Source organism: Ammospiza nelsoni, chromosome Z (genome assembly GCF_027579445.1).
Source record: "Ammospiza nelsoni isolate bAmmNel1 chromosome Z, bAmmNel1.pri, whole genome shotgun sequence".
NCBI classification, from domain to species: domain Eukaryota; kingdom Metazoa; phylum Chordata; class Aves; order Passeriformes; family Passerellidae; genus Ammospiza; species Ammospiza nelsoni.
Window position 1 is genome coordinate 35,686,700 of NC_080669.1, and position 16,205 is coordinate 35,702,904.

At 36.8% G+C, this 16,205-nt stretch overlaps 1 protein-coding gene across 1 annotated transcript in view; it reads left to right on the top strand.

Moving 5' to 3' along the window:
* PIP5K1B (phosphatidylinositol-4-phosphate 5-kinase type 1 beta) overlaps positions 1 to 16,205 on the top strand; it is a 112,945-nt gene that overhangs the window by 79,626 nt on the left and 17,114 nt on the right. The window contains exons 15-16 of the mRNA XM_059491873.1: positions 399 to 543; positions 7,394 to 7,511. Coding sequence (XP_059347856.1) covers positions 399 to 543; positions 7,394 to 7,511 — 263 coding nt within the window. The remainder of the gene's footprint in view (positions 1 to 398; positions 544 to 7,393; positions 7,512 to 16,205) is intronic.

A 16,205-nucleotide genomic window follows, 5' to 3' on the forward strand; every position in this document is an offset into this window, starting at 1 on the left:
AGAGGTTTTTTTGAGATACAGCTTTGCCCCTTTCAGAACTTGCCTGCAGCCATGATGAAAGCAGAGCCAATTACCTAATCCAATCTGATAAATGAGCCCTGGTAGCATGAGAATAGTCCTCAGACTGAGAAGAATTCATAACTCATACCTCTGTTTAATATTTGACTTTGGAGTTACTCTGTATTCTGAATGTACTTGTTAGCAGCTGAAATTCACTCTGTAATATGAAAGAGTGTGGGTATGGGCATATGAATAATACCATCTCATCAATTCAAACATTAGGAAACTTCAAGAAGCTTATGAAGGGCACTATGGGACTTGATATACTTACATGAAGATTCTTGGGCTAAATTTAAAACTAAGTTTGTTAACATTGTTCTTTATTTCTGCATATGCAGTACTAGGTTCACACCACCGGCCGGATCTAGTGCCAAGCACTCCATCTCTGTTTGAAGCAGCTTCCTTGGCAACAACACTTTCTTCTTCTTCCTTGAATGCAGATGATCACTGTCAACGTGATCAACCTACACTCTATTCTAGCAGGTAAAGACCGTATATGTTAGAGGATTTTCCTCTGTTCTGCTAGAAGTTTAACATTGTGCTCAACAAAAGGGGGCTCTGCAAAGTAAGAAACAGAAGGGGCAAGTGTCTCTGTAACTCAGTCTTTAACCTGTTGAAGTGAGGGGGAGAACGACCATCCTATAATGCATCGAACTCCGACTTTATTGATCGATCCGTCACCTTAAATAATAGTGTTAACGAACTTCATGCATATTCCAAAATACAGCTTTATGATAGGCTAACAGAGAAAACTCTAACCACTCCTTTTGTTTTACAATACCGTTGATTGTTTACATCAAACAAAATCAGTGTTCTCACTGTGATACGAACGGTTCCCAAAACTTCCATAACTGTTCCCAGGGTGCCATCTTTTCCCAGAGAGGATGTTACCTTTGTTATGGGAAGACTGCCTGAGAACTTTGTTGTTTATGCAAGGATGCCTGAGAGAGACTAATTGTTTATAGAAGTCAGGCTGGAAACTGCTTTGAAACTGCTTCACAGCTACCTGTTACTTTTCTCTCAGCAGCATGGCTTCGTGGCCTTTTTCTTTAAGCCATGCTTGAACTAAACTCCCGACATTAACCTTTCCAGTGAAGGAGGGGTGCCAAAAGCTTATAGGATTTATAAATGTATTTGTTTGTAATTATACATATTGTAATTGGGGATCATGAAATAGAAAGCATAAATATGGTGAAAAATGTTATATGAATTTTTCTTCACGTTCCAAAACTAAATTGATTATCTAAACTTTGCTTGGGCCTTAGTCTGTACCATAAGGTCAGGGTAGGAAGTACTCCTTGTAACTTGGCTGTAGACTGAAACAGCTGCAGAAAGTGGTGATGTGCTAGGAAAAGAAAAAATTGTTCTTTATTGTGAATGTACACTGATTGGTCTGCTTTAAATTCTTCCCTAACAACCATTTTCTGAAGTAAATTTCTGTGAAACTTCATCCATGGGTGTGCTTAGAGCCCATTTGATTTTAATCCGGAAGTATAAAAACAGGAATGTCTTAAGAAAACTTGTGCAGATGCTAGTGAGCTAGGTTAAATGTGATTTGAGTTGTATTTGAATATATTTCAGCTGTGTCAGTCCAATACCATGCTTAAGTGAGTACTTCTTACTGGGAGATTGCATGTGCCTGTGTGCTCCCTTGTGAACCTGAAGTGTGCTCTGTTGTGTCACCTTGCCTGCTTGCAGATCTCTTTACTGTGTATTGAGCCATTTCTTTGCCTGTTTTCACCAAGAAGGGTAGCCATTCAAGCATCTTGAATATTGTTTGGAAAAATTTGGACTGAACTCCTCAATGTATAAATTTGACAAATGCACTAATGTGCCAAGGTGTAGTTCTTTCCTGTAAACTGCATGTTGCCCAAAAAATCAAGTTATTTTAAAAGCAATCTTGATGAGGCAGTAGTTTTTTACATCCTGTTAAATATTGGACAACTGTATTTACATAAAAAGTAAAATGACTTGCAGCATTAATTGATGGTAGTGATATTTACAGCTTCCAATTCCATTATGTTGAAAAAAATTTCACTGATTTGGCATCTTCCAAATGTCTGATGATTTGCTATAAAAATTGGAATGAAGCATGTTTTGGGGTGTAATGAAGATGAAGTTTTTATTGCAGAACAGAAATTTTTCTGCACAAGTTTTAGGAAATAAAACTACTGATGAATAAACATTAGTAGAAATAGATCTCATTCACTTCAACTTGTGTTACCTATAGGACTTCAATATTCATGATCTTTCACAAAGTTTTTTCTTTGATAGAAATAAAGTTATAGAGTACTTTAAGCATCAAATAAAAATACAGAACTGCTTTGTATTAGCATCAGTCAGGAAAAGCAAACGATGAAGTTGTCTGAATAGAGTTCAGATTTAAAGTGTTTCAAATATTCTTTACTCTCTAAAAAATTAACTGTAAAGAAAACCTATAAGTAATTCTACTATATTGTACTGTAAACATACTCCAAAATAGCAGGATTACACTATGTTTGCACATCTAGACACATTTACTTCCCAGTAGTGATGTAGTCAATTAAATAACCTCTAATGCAAGGCAGCTATGTGATTAGCATGGGTATCTTTAAAAATCAGTATGTTAGTGTCTGCAGTCCAGGTATGGACTTCATCATCATAAGAGGGCACATTCTCTGACAAAACAGACCAGCATTCACAGATGTGTGGTTCCCTCCATATCTTCTGCCAAAACATCTGCACTGTAGCCAAGAGAGCTGCCATAGGGGCTTAGCAAATAACACTTTTGCTGGTCTAGGTATGCCCTCTTCAGCTAGGGCCTGGAGGCAGTTTTTAATTCTCATTATTAGTTGTGGGTGTCACAATTTCAGTATGTACAATTCATGAGGATTAGCTTCCTTGTCATAGCTAGGAGCTAAGAAAGCTGCAAAGCATACTCAGTAATGAACTAATTTCCATAAGATTCTGGACACCTGCTGTTTTGTGCCCACTTCTTTTGGCATCAGTTCAGGGAGGTCATTCCTTCTTCTTGGCACTAAAAAATATATACATCAAAAGTTTTACTTATGTTTTTATGGTTCACTCAAGGAACTTCAGTCCTCTCATAAAAAAAGCTAGCAGGGAAATAAACCCACAAAAAACCCCCATGCTACAATGATGCAGTGAATTGTAGATTCAGATCTGAGGCTTTTCTTGCCAGAGTTCTTCTTCTGAATATTAGAAAATTATGTGATGTAGGACTTATCATTTTACCATTTGTCTCTGATAAAACAGAAAGCTTGGAGCAGTCTTTGAAACAATGTCTGAATTAAAGATTTGTTTACAAATGTGAGCCTGCCTTCAATCTTTAAATATATAGTTGACTATGACATTCTGCTTTGTTATTTATTAGAATTACAGTTTGGCATCTTCTTCATCAGGCTTTTTTATTGTTATTCAAAGTAACATAGCACAAAGTAGAGAGTACATTCATTTGCTTGTAACCTGTCAGAAATTTCTGGTTTAAGGTAATAAAGGATGAGAGTCCTATGTGCTTAGTAATAATGTGATATTTGTACATCTCCTTGACTCCTACTAATGAGCAGTATGTGCCCATACTACTTAGAAAACAGATGGTATTATTTTCCTCATTAAAAAGAGAGTAATAATACTTTTCGATACCTTGAAGCACACACCGTATTTCCTATTTGGGTTTTTTCTTCAGAATTACCCTCTGTTATCCAATGCGATGCTTCCCCAAGGAGAGGCAAATGGCTTATAACATAAGAAAGGTGATCAACACCCTCTGTCCTTGACAGCGCTCAGCATCTGTGGGTAGAAAGGGAGAAACTGCTGATGCTGAGGTTAAGCAGACAGAGGTGACTTGCTGAGATGGAGCCAGCTCTTGATGCTGTGTCTTGTGAGGAGGGCTTTTGTAAAGCTGTCTTGGTGGAGGCTAAAACTAGCATAACTAATTGGTATATAGTGCAAAGAAGTGTTTAGGGACTTATGATTAAAGTGAAAAAGAGAGTAGTCATAAACATAAACTTACTAGGAGTGTTTTTCCAGGCTGCAAGCTGATTATTTTCACCAAGTTATTCCTCAGTTGCTGAAAAAGGAAACCAAAGGTGCTATCCAGACAGTGTGAGCAGGAATTAGTAAAAATGGAAGATTCATGGAGAGAGGGAAAAGGCTGTATTTTTCAGCACAAAAAGGACTGGATCTAAAAATAGAAGGAAAAAGAAAAGAAAGACAATCATGACATATGCTATTCAGTAAATGTAGGCCTTCTTGTATGTCAGAAGACAGGTGTTTTCTTTTCCATGAAGCTGTTTCTCAGTCAAGTGGTTTTATCATAAGTAATCACAAGTATTCCTTTTGTAAAAGAAAAGAATTGACAATTTATTGCTTCTATTAAAATTTTCAAATATTTTCTATTCCTCAAGTAGGTTTATATTTGGTGCAGAGATATTTTAGTACCTAAAGGGTCTGTTTTTCACTAGAAAATGTAATTATTAGTCCAAAACTATTTCTTTATCTGTTTTATCTTAGGAAATGTAATACTTGCATATTATATTAGGGATTATTTTTATAGCAGAAGTGATAACAGATATTTTCCCCTTCCAGGAAAAGTTTTCCCAATTAGTACTAATGAATTAAATTAAAGATGACAAATCTGAATGCCCTAAGCACTATGACTCTTGTCTCACTTGACATGGCTTTTAGAATTGAAAAGAGCTGAAGAAGGTCAATGGTGCTTCTGGAAATGTTTGAAACTTGCTTTAAAATATTTCAAAATGTTTCAAACTGTAGATGTTTTACAATTCTTGTTTAAATAGCCCAAGATTATAGAAAGTATTCTTTCAATATATTTTTCAGCAGGTGTCATGGGACTCTCCAGTGCCAAACCCAAACAAAATCCCATGATGCATAAAGGGGTGCTTCACCTCCCTCTTAAGAGCAATGCCAAGATGCTGTGATCTATATAAGGAGGATTGCTTAATTCTTCTCATACATCTGAGCCTAAGGGAAAAAAATCTACATGAAATCTAATTCTTCTTTCTCTTTATGCATTCTGTACCTCATTTCTGGAAGATGTATATGTAGTCTGGACTTCTGCCTTCTCCTTCTTTCTTTTATCTATGTATTTTGCAATTTCTTGTCTTACCTTTGTATTGCTGTTTCTTGATGGAGACCACTTGGAATTTTGGAAGGCTTTGAGGGACTGTGAGTTTGTTCTCTTACACAGTCAAGCTTCCTGAAGCATCCGGACTTTGAAATGCTGTTCTGCTAATTTTTTCCAGTGACAGAGATTATAGGGTTTTTTCTGTTGTAAGGAACATTAAGCACCCCTTTTGCCAGTTGGTGTTCTACATAAGCAAACTTTTGTGTGTTAAATTTCAATGTTCTCTCTGTCCACTCACTACTGTTAGCTTCTGAAGCTTAGACAACTTTGTTTGAATTTGATTCAAAGTGGACTAAATTCACACATGCTTCATGATAATAAGCAGTTGGATGGAAGAAAAAGACTTGAATGCTCAAACACTATGAACAGATGCACTGAGTCACTGGGGGTATCCCCATGGGAAAGAAAATTTGACTATGATTGAAACAATTGTGTAATTGTGGCTTAAAGTAAAACAAAGCTTTCCCAGTTCTCTAATGATGGAATTATTTTTGCTTCTTTTTTTCTTTCTTAATTAAGAACCAAGATCAAATAGAGTGTTTTAGCCAAAGAAGGGCAACTGTGTAGTTGAGCATGCTCCTTATGGCTGGTCATTACCGAATACGAGAAAATACCTGTAAAGGTGTTTGGTTTCTTTTGGGTTTTTTGGGGTTGTTTTTGCTTGGTTTTTCTTATTCAACCTAAGAATTAAGGATGAGAACTCAGTGCACTGTAGAAACTATTAAAACTCTGTTCCTCTAAACCACTCTTTCTGAAACACTGTGCATGAGGGGATATCACTTCTTCTTTCCTGTGCCATCCCCAATATGGTTTTGCCTTATCAACCTCATTAAAATCAGGCTGCATTAAAAATGGCAATAAATGCAGCTGTTGAAGCTGTTGATAATGCTGTTGAAGAAATCTGAACTTCAGTTACCAACTGCTGACAGCATGTGTATTGCTGTTAAGAGATTAATGACAAGATTTTTGGTTTTACTCTTTTACACTACTCAGTACAATTCAAGTTACACATATGAGAATAATGCTAAGTCAATGGGACCTAGGTCATCCAAATACAAGAGAAATAGTCTTGCTTTTAAAAAAAATGTCAAGTGCATTATATGATAAAAGAACATTGTAATGTGGTGAATGTAAAGATCTGTTCCAGTATGACATTGATTCATTATTTTGTTGAGCATTTGAATTTCAACTTTACATGCTAGTTTCTGCATGTAAAGTTTAATTGTGCATGCTAGTTTTGCCCTTTCTGAAGTTCTATCCTATCTAAAATATACTTAAAATAGTACAAAGAGAGGGGAAAATTAGTCATATCTGGACTGATGGCTGTAACCATGTTTCCATACCATGTTATAATTCAGAATTTTTGCTTTTCACATTGTCTGTAAACAGGTAAGAATTTCTAAAATATGTCACTGCAGAACTAACAGTTGAGTTTTCAAGGCAGCCTGGAGCCTAATTTCTGGCAGCCAGTAAGATATGCGATAAGGGACATCTGAGTCCATTAAAACACCTTTGAGTTTCAGCTTTGTTGACCAAGTGTGTTACAAAATGAGATTTGTGTGGAGATGCATTTGCAGTTTCACATTATTTCTGTAAGGCAGAGAACAAAAAAATCAATCAATGAATAAAGTAATAGAATGCACCTGCTCTGTAAACATCACTCCCTTACATAGGTGTACTAATTACAATACACTCTTATTCTCCCGCCTTTCCTTCTGAACTTATGGCTGCTAGTAAACTGTGTCTGCATGGAAAAGTCCAATGTTGCTAATGTTACAATGTGCCTAATTGCTAACTCTTTTTTTCCCCATTTTGAATTACAAAATGCTGCCAAAATTTACACCATGTGTAATGTGGAAATAATGCATTTTGAGATTAATGTAATTATGTGACATTTACTGTGACATAGTTTAATTCATTAAATAAATATTGAAACTCAGTAATAGCATTACTATCTGATAAAATTTTAGTAAATAAAATAAAAATGAATTGTGCAATTAGTCAAATGTGAGCTTCCTGTTATCTAGCCATTGCCAGCATATCTATATTTGTTTATTTGCATTCCTTTTTTCCAAGTATTTGGGAGATTTTCATGTTTAATAGAGAAACTTATTTTAAAATTTTCAGTTATGACTAAGCTTTGTAACTTGGGGTTTTGGTTGACTGTACTCTCCCTTCTCTTTGCAGTAAAGGGTTACCTTCAAGTTCAACATTCACTTTGGGAGACAGTGCCATCTATTTGACTTCAGAACAGAGCACATTGGAAATGGAAAATGATAATGCTTCAGTTTTGGATGTCTACTTAGTAAGTTGTCAAACTGTTTCTAATGGGCTTTGTTTGCCTGTAATTGCTCTGACTCAGGCTCAGTAAATTATTAAAATACCTGCTCAACTTCAATCCAGAGGTTTATTGAGGTTTTTTTTGTATGAAACATGCATAAGTTTGCATAAGTATGATTTGCCAAAGCAAGTCCCTGAAGAATTTATATGCATATTAACTATTGCATTATAATGAAGTATGCCAAAACACCTTTCAGTTTTTCTCTCATGATAGGTGTTTTCTGTTGTTTCTGTTGGAGGGAAAAAAAACCAAAACCCAAACCAACAAAAACAACAACAAAATCTTTCCTCTTCATGTAGAATACTTCACAGTATAGAAATAAAAATTTCCCAGGTTGGAAAGTTCTGTGTTTATGCCACTGATTTTGAAGCCAGTAGAGCTCAATGTGAAATACTTTAATGGCCCCCTCTTCTGATTTGAAGGGTTGTCCAATTGTGACAGCTGATTTAAAATGTATCTTTTCTTCACTGTTTCAGTTCCTAGTAAGCAATTTATCTGACTGCTGAAAGCTAAGGCCAAGTTTATATTTTGTTGTCTTCATATCACTGGTGTTTCAAATGTTCTCTAGCTCACATTCCACAGACATAAAGGCGGTAGGCACCCAAATTCAAATCCCAACTGAATGAAGTTTTTTGCATCTAATTTTTTTAAGCTATTCTGAAATTGTCAGTATAAATGTAGGGGGCAGGTATGTTAAGCTTGGCCTTTTTTCCCAAAGGCTTATTTTCATAAATCATAAACGATTCTGACATTATTCTAGTAATATTTCCCCTTGACTGTCATGGCAAGAATTGTACCAGAGATGAAGAATCAAAAGAGGAAAGTTGGCTAATGTTTCTAATAAATGTTTAACAGATACATGGTTGTTTCCTTTCTAGATAAAATTTGTTGCATTTTTTTATTTTTCTTATCTCTAGAGTTACCTGATCGTTGTCTTAAGAAATCCATACTATCTTAGAATCATAAAACAGCTCAGGTGGATGGAGCTTCAAGAGATCATCCAGTCCAACTTCTTGCAGAAAAGAGAGCCTAGATAAGATTATCTAACACCCTTTTGCACCGCAGCTTAAAAACCTCCAGCAATTGGAACTCTGCCACATTCCTGCAGAAGTTGTTTCAGTAATTATTGTCCAGAAAAAAAATTTCATGTGTTCAGATGAAACATGTTTGTGTCTGATCTTACATCAAGATGAAATACGTTTGTCACATTCTCTTTTTCTGTAGGCTGTGCCACTGATGTTTTTTTCCTTCTTCTTTAGACAGTAATGTTGGAGTGCGCATAGTACTCAGTTAATAGTTACTAATTTAATAGCCCAGCACACTTAGGGGAGTTGTTGTCTGTCCTGCCTCCACTGACACAAAACAGTATCAAGTACCAGTGGCCAATTAGATGTAGAATGCTTGGTTCCTCCCCCTGGGCACAGCATCTCACAGTGGGATGATGTAATTTTATCAGTCATGCAGTGAGGCTTGATGGCCCATCAGCAGAAGATATCCACCTCTTCCCCCGCCCCGAGGAAGTTATCAGGGATGAGTCATGGAAGAGATAAAGAACACTGCACCACTTGGTTTTAACAGATGGTGATAGAATACATACTTTTGGTTACATCTTGCATTGCAACCTAAGGCAGCAGTTAAGCAGAACCCAGGGAAGACAATAGCCCTTTATTAGACCAGGCAGGGGAAAAAGTTACAGATAATGCTGGCAAGACAGAGGTTCTCAGTACCTTCTTTCCTCCTTGGTCAGCGGAGTGGCCAGAACTAGACCATAGCTCCCAGGATCAAGCAGCTATAACAACAGACATTGACCTATCAGTAGTGCCCTGCAAAGTGCTCAACCCACATAAATGCAAGGCCCAGGAGGGAATATACCCAAGAGTATCAACAGAAGTGGCTGATATTATTGCAGGGCCACTGTCCTATCATTTTTGAAAATTCATAGAGATCAGGGGGCATCCCTGATGACTGGAAGAGGGCAGATCTCATACCTGTCTGTAAGAATGGCCCAAAAGAGGACCTAGCATCCTTACTGCAGTCCCTGGCAAAGTGGCAGAACAAGCCTCCTAAGAACTATTACCAACGAAATGAAGCAAGTGACTGGGAATATCCAGCACAGATTTATCAGAAACAAATCATGCCAGGTTAACCGGATCGCCTTTCTGAAACAAATTACCATATTCAGTCAATAATGAAAAAGCAGTGGATGTTGCTTGCCTGCACTTCAGTAAAGCATTTGACATATGTCCCACAGCTAGACAAATGTCAAATATAGATTGGATGGGGCTGATCCGTGAGATAAGCAGGAATCATCTCATAGGTGATCAGCTTGTTGTACTGAGACTGGCAGCCTGTCCCAAGGGGGGTGCCCTAAGGATCAGTACCGGGCTCCAAGTTGTAACATCTCCATGAATGATCTGGATGATGGGAGCAAAAGCACCCTCGCCAGTTTGCTGTGTCACTAAACTGGGTGTTGAGGGGGACTCATCAGCAGGGAGAGTCACCTTGCAGAGATATGAACAGGCTGGAAGATGGGGCCACAGGAACTGTGTAAAGTTCAACCAAGGAAGTGCAGAGTCCTGCATCTGGGAGCCCCAAACCGAAGAGCCTGGCCAGGCCAGGTCCCGTGAGCTGTGGGACAGCCTTGCCAAGAGGAGCCCGCGGCTCCCAGCGGACAACACGCAGGGACCAGGTCAGCAGTGACTGCTGCAGCTACTGAGGCAAAGTGGATCCTGAGATGCATCCGTGGGGGCACTGCTCACAGAGAGGGATGTGACCATCCCACCTCACCAGCGCTTGTCAGACTGCACATGGAGCAGTGTGCCCAGTTCTGGCCCCCACAGTTCCAAAGCAGATGTGGATGGACTGAAGATGGGTCAAAGGAGTGCCATAAAGGTGGTCAAGGATAGGGAGAACTTGACATTTGAAGAAAGAGTGTAAAAGTTAGCTTGTTTCAGTCCACAGAATTTTCAGGGGGGACCTCAACAAAGTTTTCCAAAACTTAAAGGCATGACTGAAGATAGTATTGAGACCCTCCTTTTCTCTAGAGGCAGTGGATACAAGTTGTAGTGAGGGAGGTTTCCTCGCTATGTAAGAAATAACTGGTTTTACAATGAGAATGATTTAAGGAGAATGATTTACAATGAGCGTTTGTTTATAATGATGAATGATTCACTGGAACAACTTCCCCAGGGATATGTGGTAAAGTCCCCATCACAGGAGGTTTTCAAGATGCAGCAGAGTGATGCTTGTTAATCTCATCCATGCTGCCTTTCCACAAAAGGTTAGGAGGAATTAGATAGCCTCTTGTGGTCCCTTTAGCCTGGGCCAATCTGTTGTTCTTTTGGCCCCCTTTAAACACGGAAACAATTTATTCCTGATAGCTTTTGAATTTAGTTTATAAAGCAACAGTCTTCTTTAACAATAATATTGCTTTGCACTGTGAAGCATTTCTTTATATGTTTGAAGTCATAGGGTAGAGTGTGGAATGCTCTGAAAATCTAGTGACAGGTAACGCCTTTTGTAAAGCTGTCTGTATGAGTTTGAGGTGTGAAAATAATCTCTTCAGTTAGTTTTCAGCTTGTAGAACATTCATTACTATTATGTCTTGGAGATTGCAGTAAGTAGGTGGGTATTCCACTGATGAATATCAACAGAAAAATAATTAAACCCCAACTTTGGATGTCATACAAATACCCAGTGCTTATTCCCCTGCGCAAAGGTCTGGAAGAATAAATAGGTCTTAAGTGGAGAGAATCACAGATGCTTTTTGGAACTAGCAGCACCCTTTCTCTGCATTCTGAAGAAAAACAAATTCAAAATTCAATAATCAAGGTAATGGCACAGACCTGAGCTCCCTAGGTATGCTGTCTTCAAGGAAATTGGATACTATAGCTAAGCACATATTACTTCTTAAGCAAACTCATTTTGAGAAGTTACTTACCCCTGCTTTCTGTCTCATGTCCCCACACTGTGTATTGATGCCTACTTGTTTTGAGATTGTTGTGGAAGTGAGCTTTAATTTATTCACATATACCCTGTATGCGTACTGAGGTGTTTGTGGAAGAAACAGGAACAGTATGCTGTCCATCTACTAATCTGTTACTTCCTGATGCCCCATAATATCCTTCAGTGGACCTAGAAACAACAATTAGCCTGTGGCTGGGAAAACCTGATAGTACTAAAGTATAAGTGCTGACAGGAAGGCAATTTTGCTTTTATAGGAGGATGATTAAATGCATGTTAGAAGGAAAATATGCATGTTTTTGAGAACACTAGAAACAGACTAGTCATTTCTAATGTACATCTCAAAAATAAAACAAATCAATGAAAGGTTACAAGATGTACTTTTAAAAGAGGAAAATGCAAAGAGAAAAATGTAGTTTTAAATGGCATTCTCAGATTTTCCTTTAAGCCTGTGATTAATAATCTTTGTGTTTCTACCACGAGGCAAGCTGCTGTAGTCTTACCCACTATATATTTTCATGAAAAATACCTTAACTTGCTTAATTTTGGGCTTCATTAATTCTGTGATGTCTTTGCCTCCTGTTTTGAAATGCCAAAATGCTAAATCTTTTGGACAAATTTTAGTCCACTAGTAAATTAAGAAGTATGAATTTTTGGTCCCACGTATAGAAAAAAAAATTTTGTCGTAAAATGACATTATGTTAATCTACGATAAAGAGTAAATTTAAAATGGCATTTTCTGAGCAGTTTTGCATGGAAATTCTGATAGTCAAGTAAGGTGAGGGGGAACAGAAAAAAAAGTTGTAAAAAAAAAAGAATTCCTCTTACAGGCAATAGTATTGGATTTGAGGTGTTACATTAAGAGAACTCCAAGCAAACTCACACTGTGCTGCTGATGTCAAAACTGAGAATGTACCTGGTAAAAGCAGGTTACAAGAATTCTTGTTCCAGGACACCACAACTGAATGCTGGTCGGGGCCCATAATTCCTTAATTCTGATAAAAGACCAAGTTCAAACTAGCATTTTGTTAACTTGCTACTCTAAGAAGCACCATTACGTACATTCTCAAATCAAGTTTACTTTTAAGTTACGTTGGTTTATTTTCTCATAAACCTTTTAACCCAGATAATAGCTTAAGAAATCTAGCTTTTATGACTAGAATATGACTAAGCAATGAGCAATAAGTATGATTTCTAAATCTAAATGATTTCCAATTATTCTAGTAACATAGTTACAATACTGATTAATTAATACAAATAATTTTAACTATCAATTAAATAGAAGGAATAAATAATAAAAAGAATAATTATAAATAATAAATAGAAGATCGGTGATGTAGAAAATACTTCTAAATTTGAGATGTTTCTCTGCCTAACTTCAAACATTAAAGGCTTCTTGCTTTTATGAATATGTAATACAATGATAGGTCAGACAGATGGAAACAAATTATTCTGTCTGAAATAAACAGGTTTCTTGTATATAAACCAGAAACAGAGAAGGTAACACACTTCCATTTAGCACTTTGATGTAGAAATCTACAAAGCGGGATTTCCTTCTTACTCTTTAAAAAAAATTTGACCTCTTTTTAAAATTCCCTTGAAGCCCTATATACTGGTTTCAGTTCAGGCATTGAGAGCAAATGCTGTTGTCAGTGTCTCAGTGTCCTATGGCATTTGATTAGTAAAAGACAGAAGTCCAGTCTTGCAAAAGTTCCTTAACAATGCAACCAATCCTGAAGACCTTAGTCCAGCATCGCCATGGAGTGCCTTAAAAGTGATAATTCCACTTAAAAATTAAGGAATAAAAATCACCTTACTCCTTCTGTTTTGCAGTGAAGTATCAAATTTTTGATTGAGTTTTCTCCAGCTTAAAAAACAACACATGCTATTATAAACTATTTTACTGTGTTTTCTTTGCCTTCCCGTGACATTATTTATAAAGATAGCTGATATACTGTACTACGATATCAGTAAAGTCAGTAAGTAAGAAGTAAGGCTTAGGTAGTAGTAAGTAAGTAAGTAAGTGGTAAGGCTTAGGTATTTAATTGATTTACTTCAAGTAAGCTTGATTTCCCTTATACTTCCAACAGAAAAAGGAAATGCATGTAAATAGCAGTGAAAAACTTCTAAGTTTCTTCCATTATGATGCTGTATATGTTAAGTCATCTGGTGGTAAATATAGGATTTAAATAAAGAAATGTGTGTCCAGTGTATAGGGTCTTAAATAAATGTATGTCCCGCGTATAGGATTTCATTAATGAATTATTTTTTGGTTACAGAATACTTCTGTATATTTAACTACAATGCAAAATTCTTGGGTAGTACAGAAGTTTTCACATGAAAATACAGCATTGCCTCTTGTTATTAAAGGAAAGGCTCATAAAATTTATATTTAAATGTCACTGCTACTGAAGATATGGGTTGCTAAGGGCTTCAGTAAAATAAAATCATGGAATAACTGTAGTGATGAGCAAACCCAGTATATTTAGAGCCTGGTTTAGTGTAGCTATGATTTGTGTCAGAAGAATTGCATAGATTATATTATTACATTTAAAATTACTTATGGTGCAGCTTATTTCCAAATGCAAATTTTATTATAGGATTTTGAAGTCTTAAAATAATATTGAAGATTAATTATGTATTTCAAAACTGCTGTAGATGCATAGGTAAGCAGATTAACAATTATTGGTCTATAAAATGCTTGCTTAGAAGCTGTCAAAACTTTGACTCTTCAGTATTCCTTTTCTTCTATACTCTTCCTCATAATTTCAATTAAATTTTAATCACAGTGTAGTTATCTTCAAGGTGCTGTTGTGGAATAATTAAAAGTGCAGCTGAAATTAAAGCAATTCCCAGGCAGAATACATGTAAAAACATGCTAGAAGTTGTGCCGTCACACTGCACAGCATACCTCAAATTTTGATATGTTGCTCTTTTTACGGAAACTTCAGTTTCTCTGCCTCACCATTTCTTCTGAAGATACTGGTGGAAAAACTCAGTAGACTGAACCTGAACACTGAGAGTATGAGAAAGGAATTATGACCTCCTCACTTACAGGCATCCTTTCTTTCCCCTGAGAGCATAAGAACCCTTAAAATGTTATGTGCGCATGGTAGAGCCAATCAAGCACTCCCCTCAAAACAGAACTTGTTTCAGGCTGAAAGGGGCAAACCAACTTGTTTTATGCAGCACAGTTAACTGCTCCTTTCCTCTGTTGTGATCTGTGTTTTCCCTGTATCCATCCATGCATGATCCCAAAAAAGGAGAGAGAAAAACGAGGCCTATATGTCCCATGAAACTGAAACCAGGTTGGAGGTGAAAAACAAATGAGCAGTCAAACGTTGTTTGGCAGAGGTGCTCTTGCAGAAGAAACATTATGTAAGAAGGAACATTTTAGTCACCCTTGCATGAAAATCAGACACAGGAATTAGGTGCTTGATTAGATTAAAAAGGTACCAATTCAGATCACAAGCAATATGCTGCCTGAGGAAGCCGTGCTAAAATGCCAGCACGTATTTTCATATGTTCTCATGCCTGGGGCTTTTAAAACACCATAAGAGGAAATCAATCAGCTCAAAAACATATCCATGGAAAGAGAACTGGAGCACAAATATGCTCCAAGACAGCCTCAAGTAGGCACAAACATTGTAAACCCATTATATACACAGTGTGAGACATCTCAGGCAGTGATTACAGGAATGATTCCTGTAGTGTCATTTGTGCATTATTTATCATTTTGGACCAAACTGCTACAGACAAACTCAGTTTTTATTTAAAAAAAAAAGAAGTTTCCTTTACCTGTAATCAGTGAAATCCAAAAGTTGTGTAGTAGATACAGTGTTGCCTAGAGGATCATGTCCTGAGCCTTGAAATAGATGGATTTCTTTCTAGAATAATACAGTACTGGACTGTACCTGCCATAAATATGAACATCTGAAAATCCCATCTTCTTAAAAGAGCATTAGAACCATCAAGAGTATTTCTGTGATTGACTCATACAGCTGGTAGTTGCTACAAGTTATTGTCAGGTCTCTTTTCTCCAACTCTGTCATGCATCTTTTATTGAAATTTTTCATTGAAATGCTTTGGAAGGGTCAGAGGAAAGGAAACAAGAACAAGAATAAACTAGTCATAATTCCATTGCATAATTAGTGGAATACCATAAAACCAGCATCAGCAATACCAATAGTCACCTTTGTGAAAAGCAGTAAAATTAATTGAAAGTCCTTGTTAGCTTTACATCACATTGATTTTAGAATACCGCTTTCTTTAATTTTACTCACTTGTCCAACAGTTTCGCTTCATGTATGAAATTGTTCTGTACTTTCTAAGTACTTTACTGCTTTAGGACATTCAAGTGCTAATATATGTCCATCAACTCCACTTGCCAGACCACAGTTCCTGAGAGAGAGAGAGAACAGCACCTGAGAGACTGGTGCTATGCTCACTAGCATCGGTGATTATGAACACCCTAACACTGGTGCACAATACAGTAGGAAGTTTAAAGTTTTCATAGAATAATATTGAAATATCATTCCTCAAGGTTCAAGGGTTGTGCTAGAAATCATAATAAAAATATTGATTTAAATTTACTGGTTACATTTCTCTGAGATAAGCTTAAGAAATGCCTTCAGAGATTTTTTTGTTCATAATCAAGATTAAACTGTTGTCAAACTATTTAAAGGTTAGTTAAGT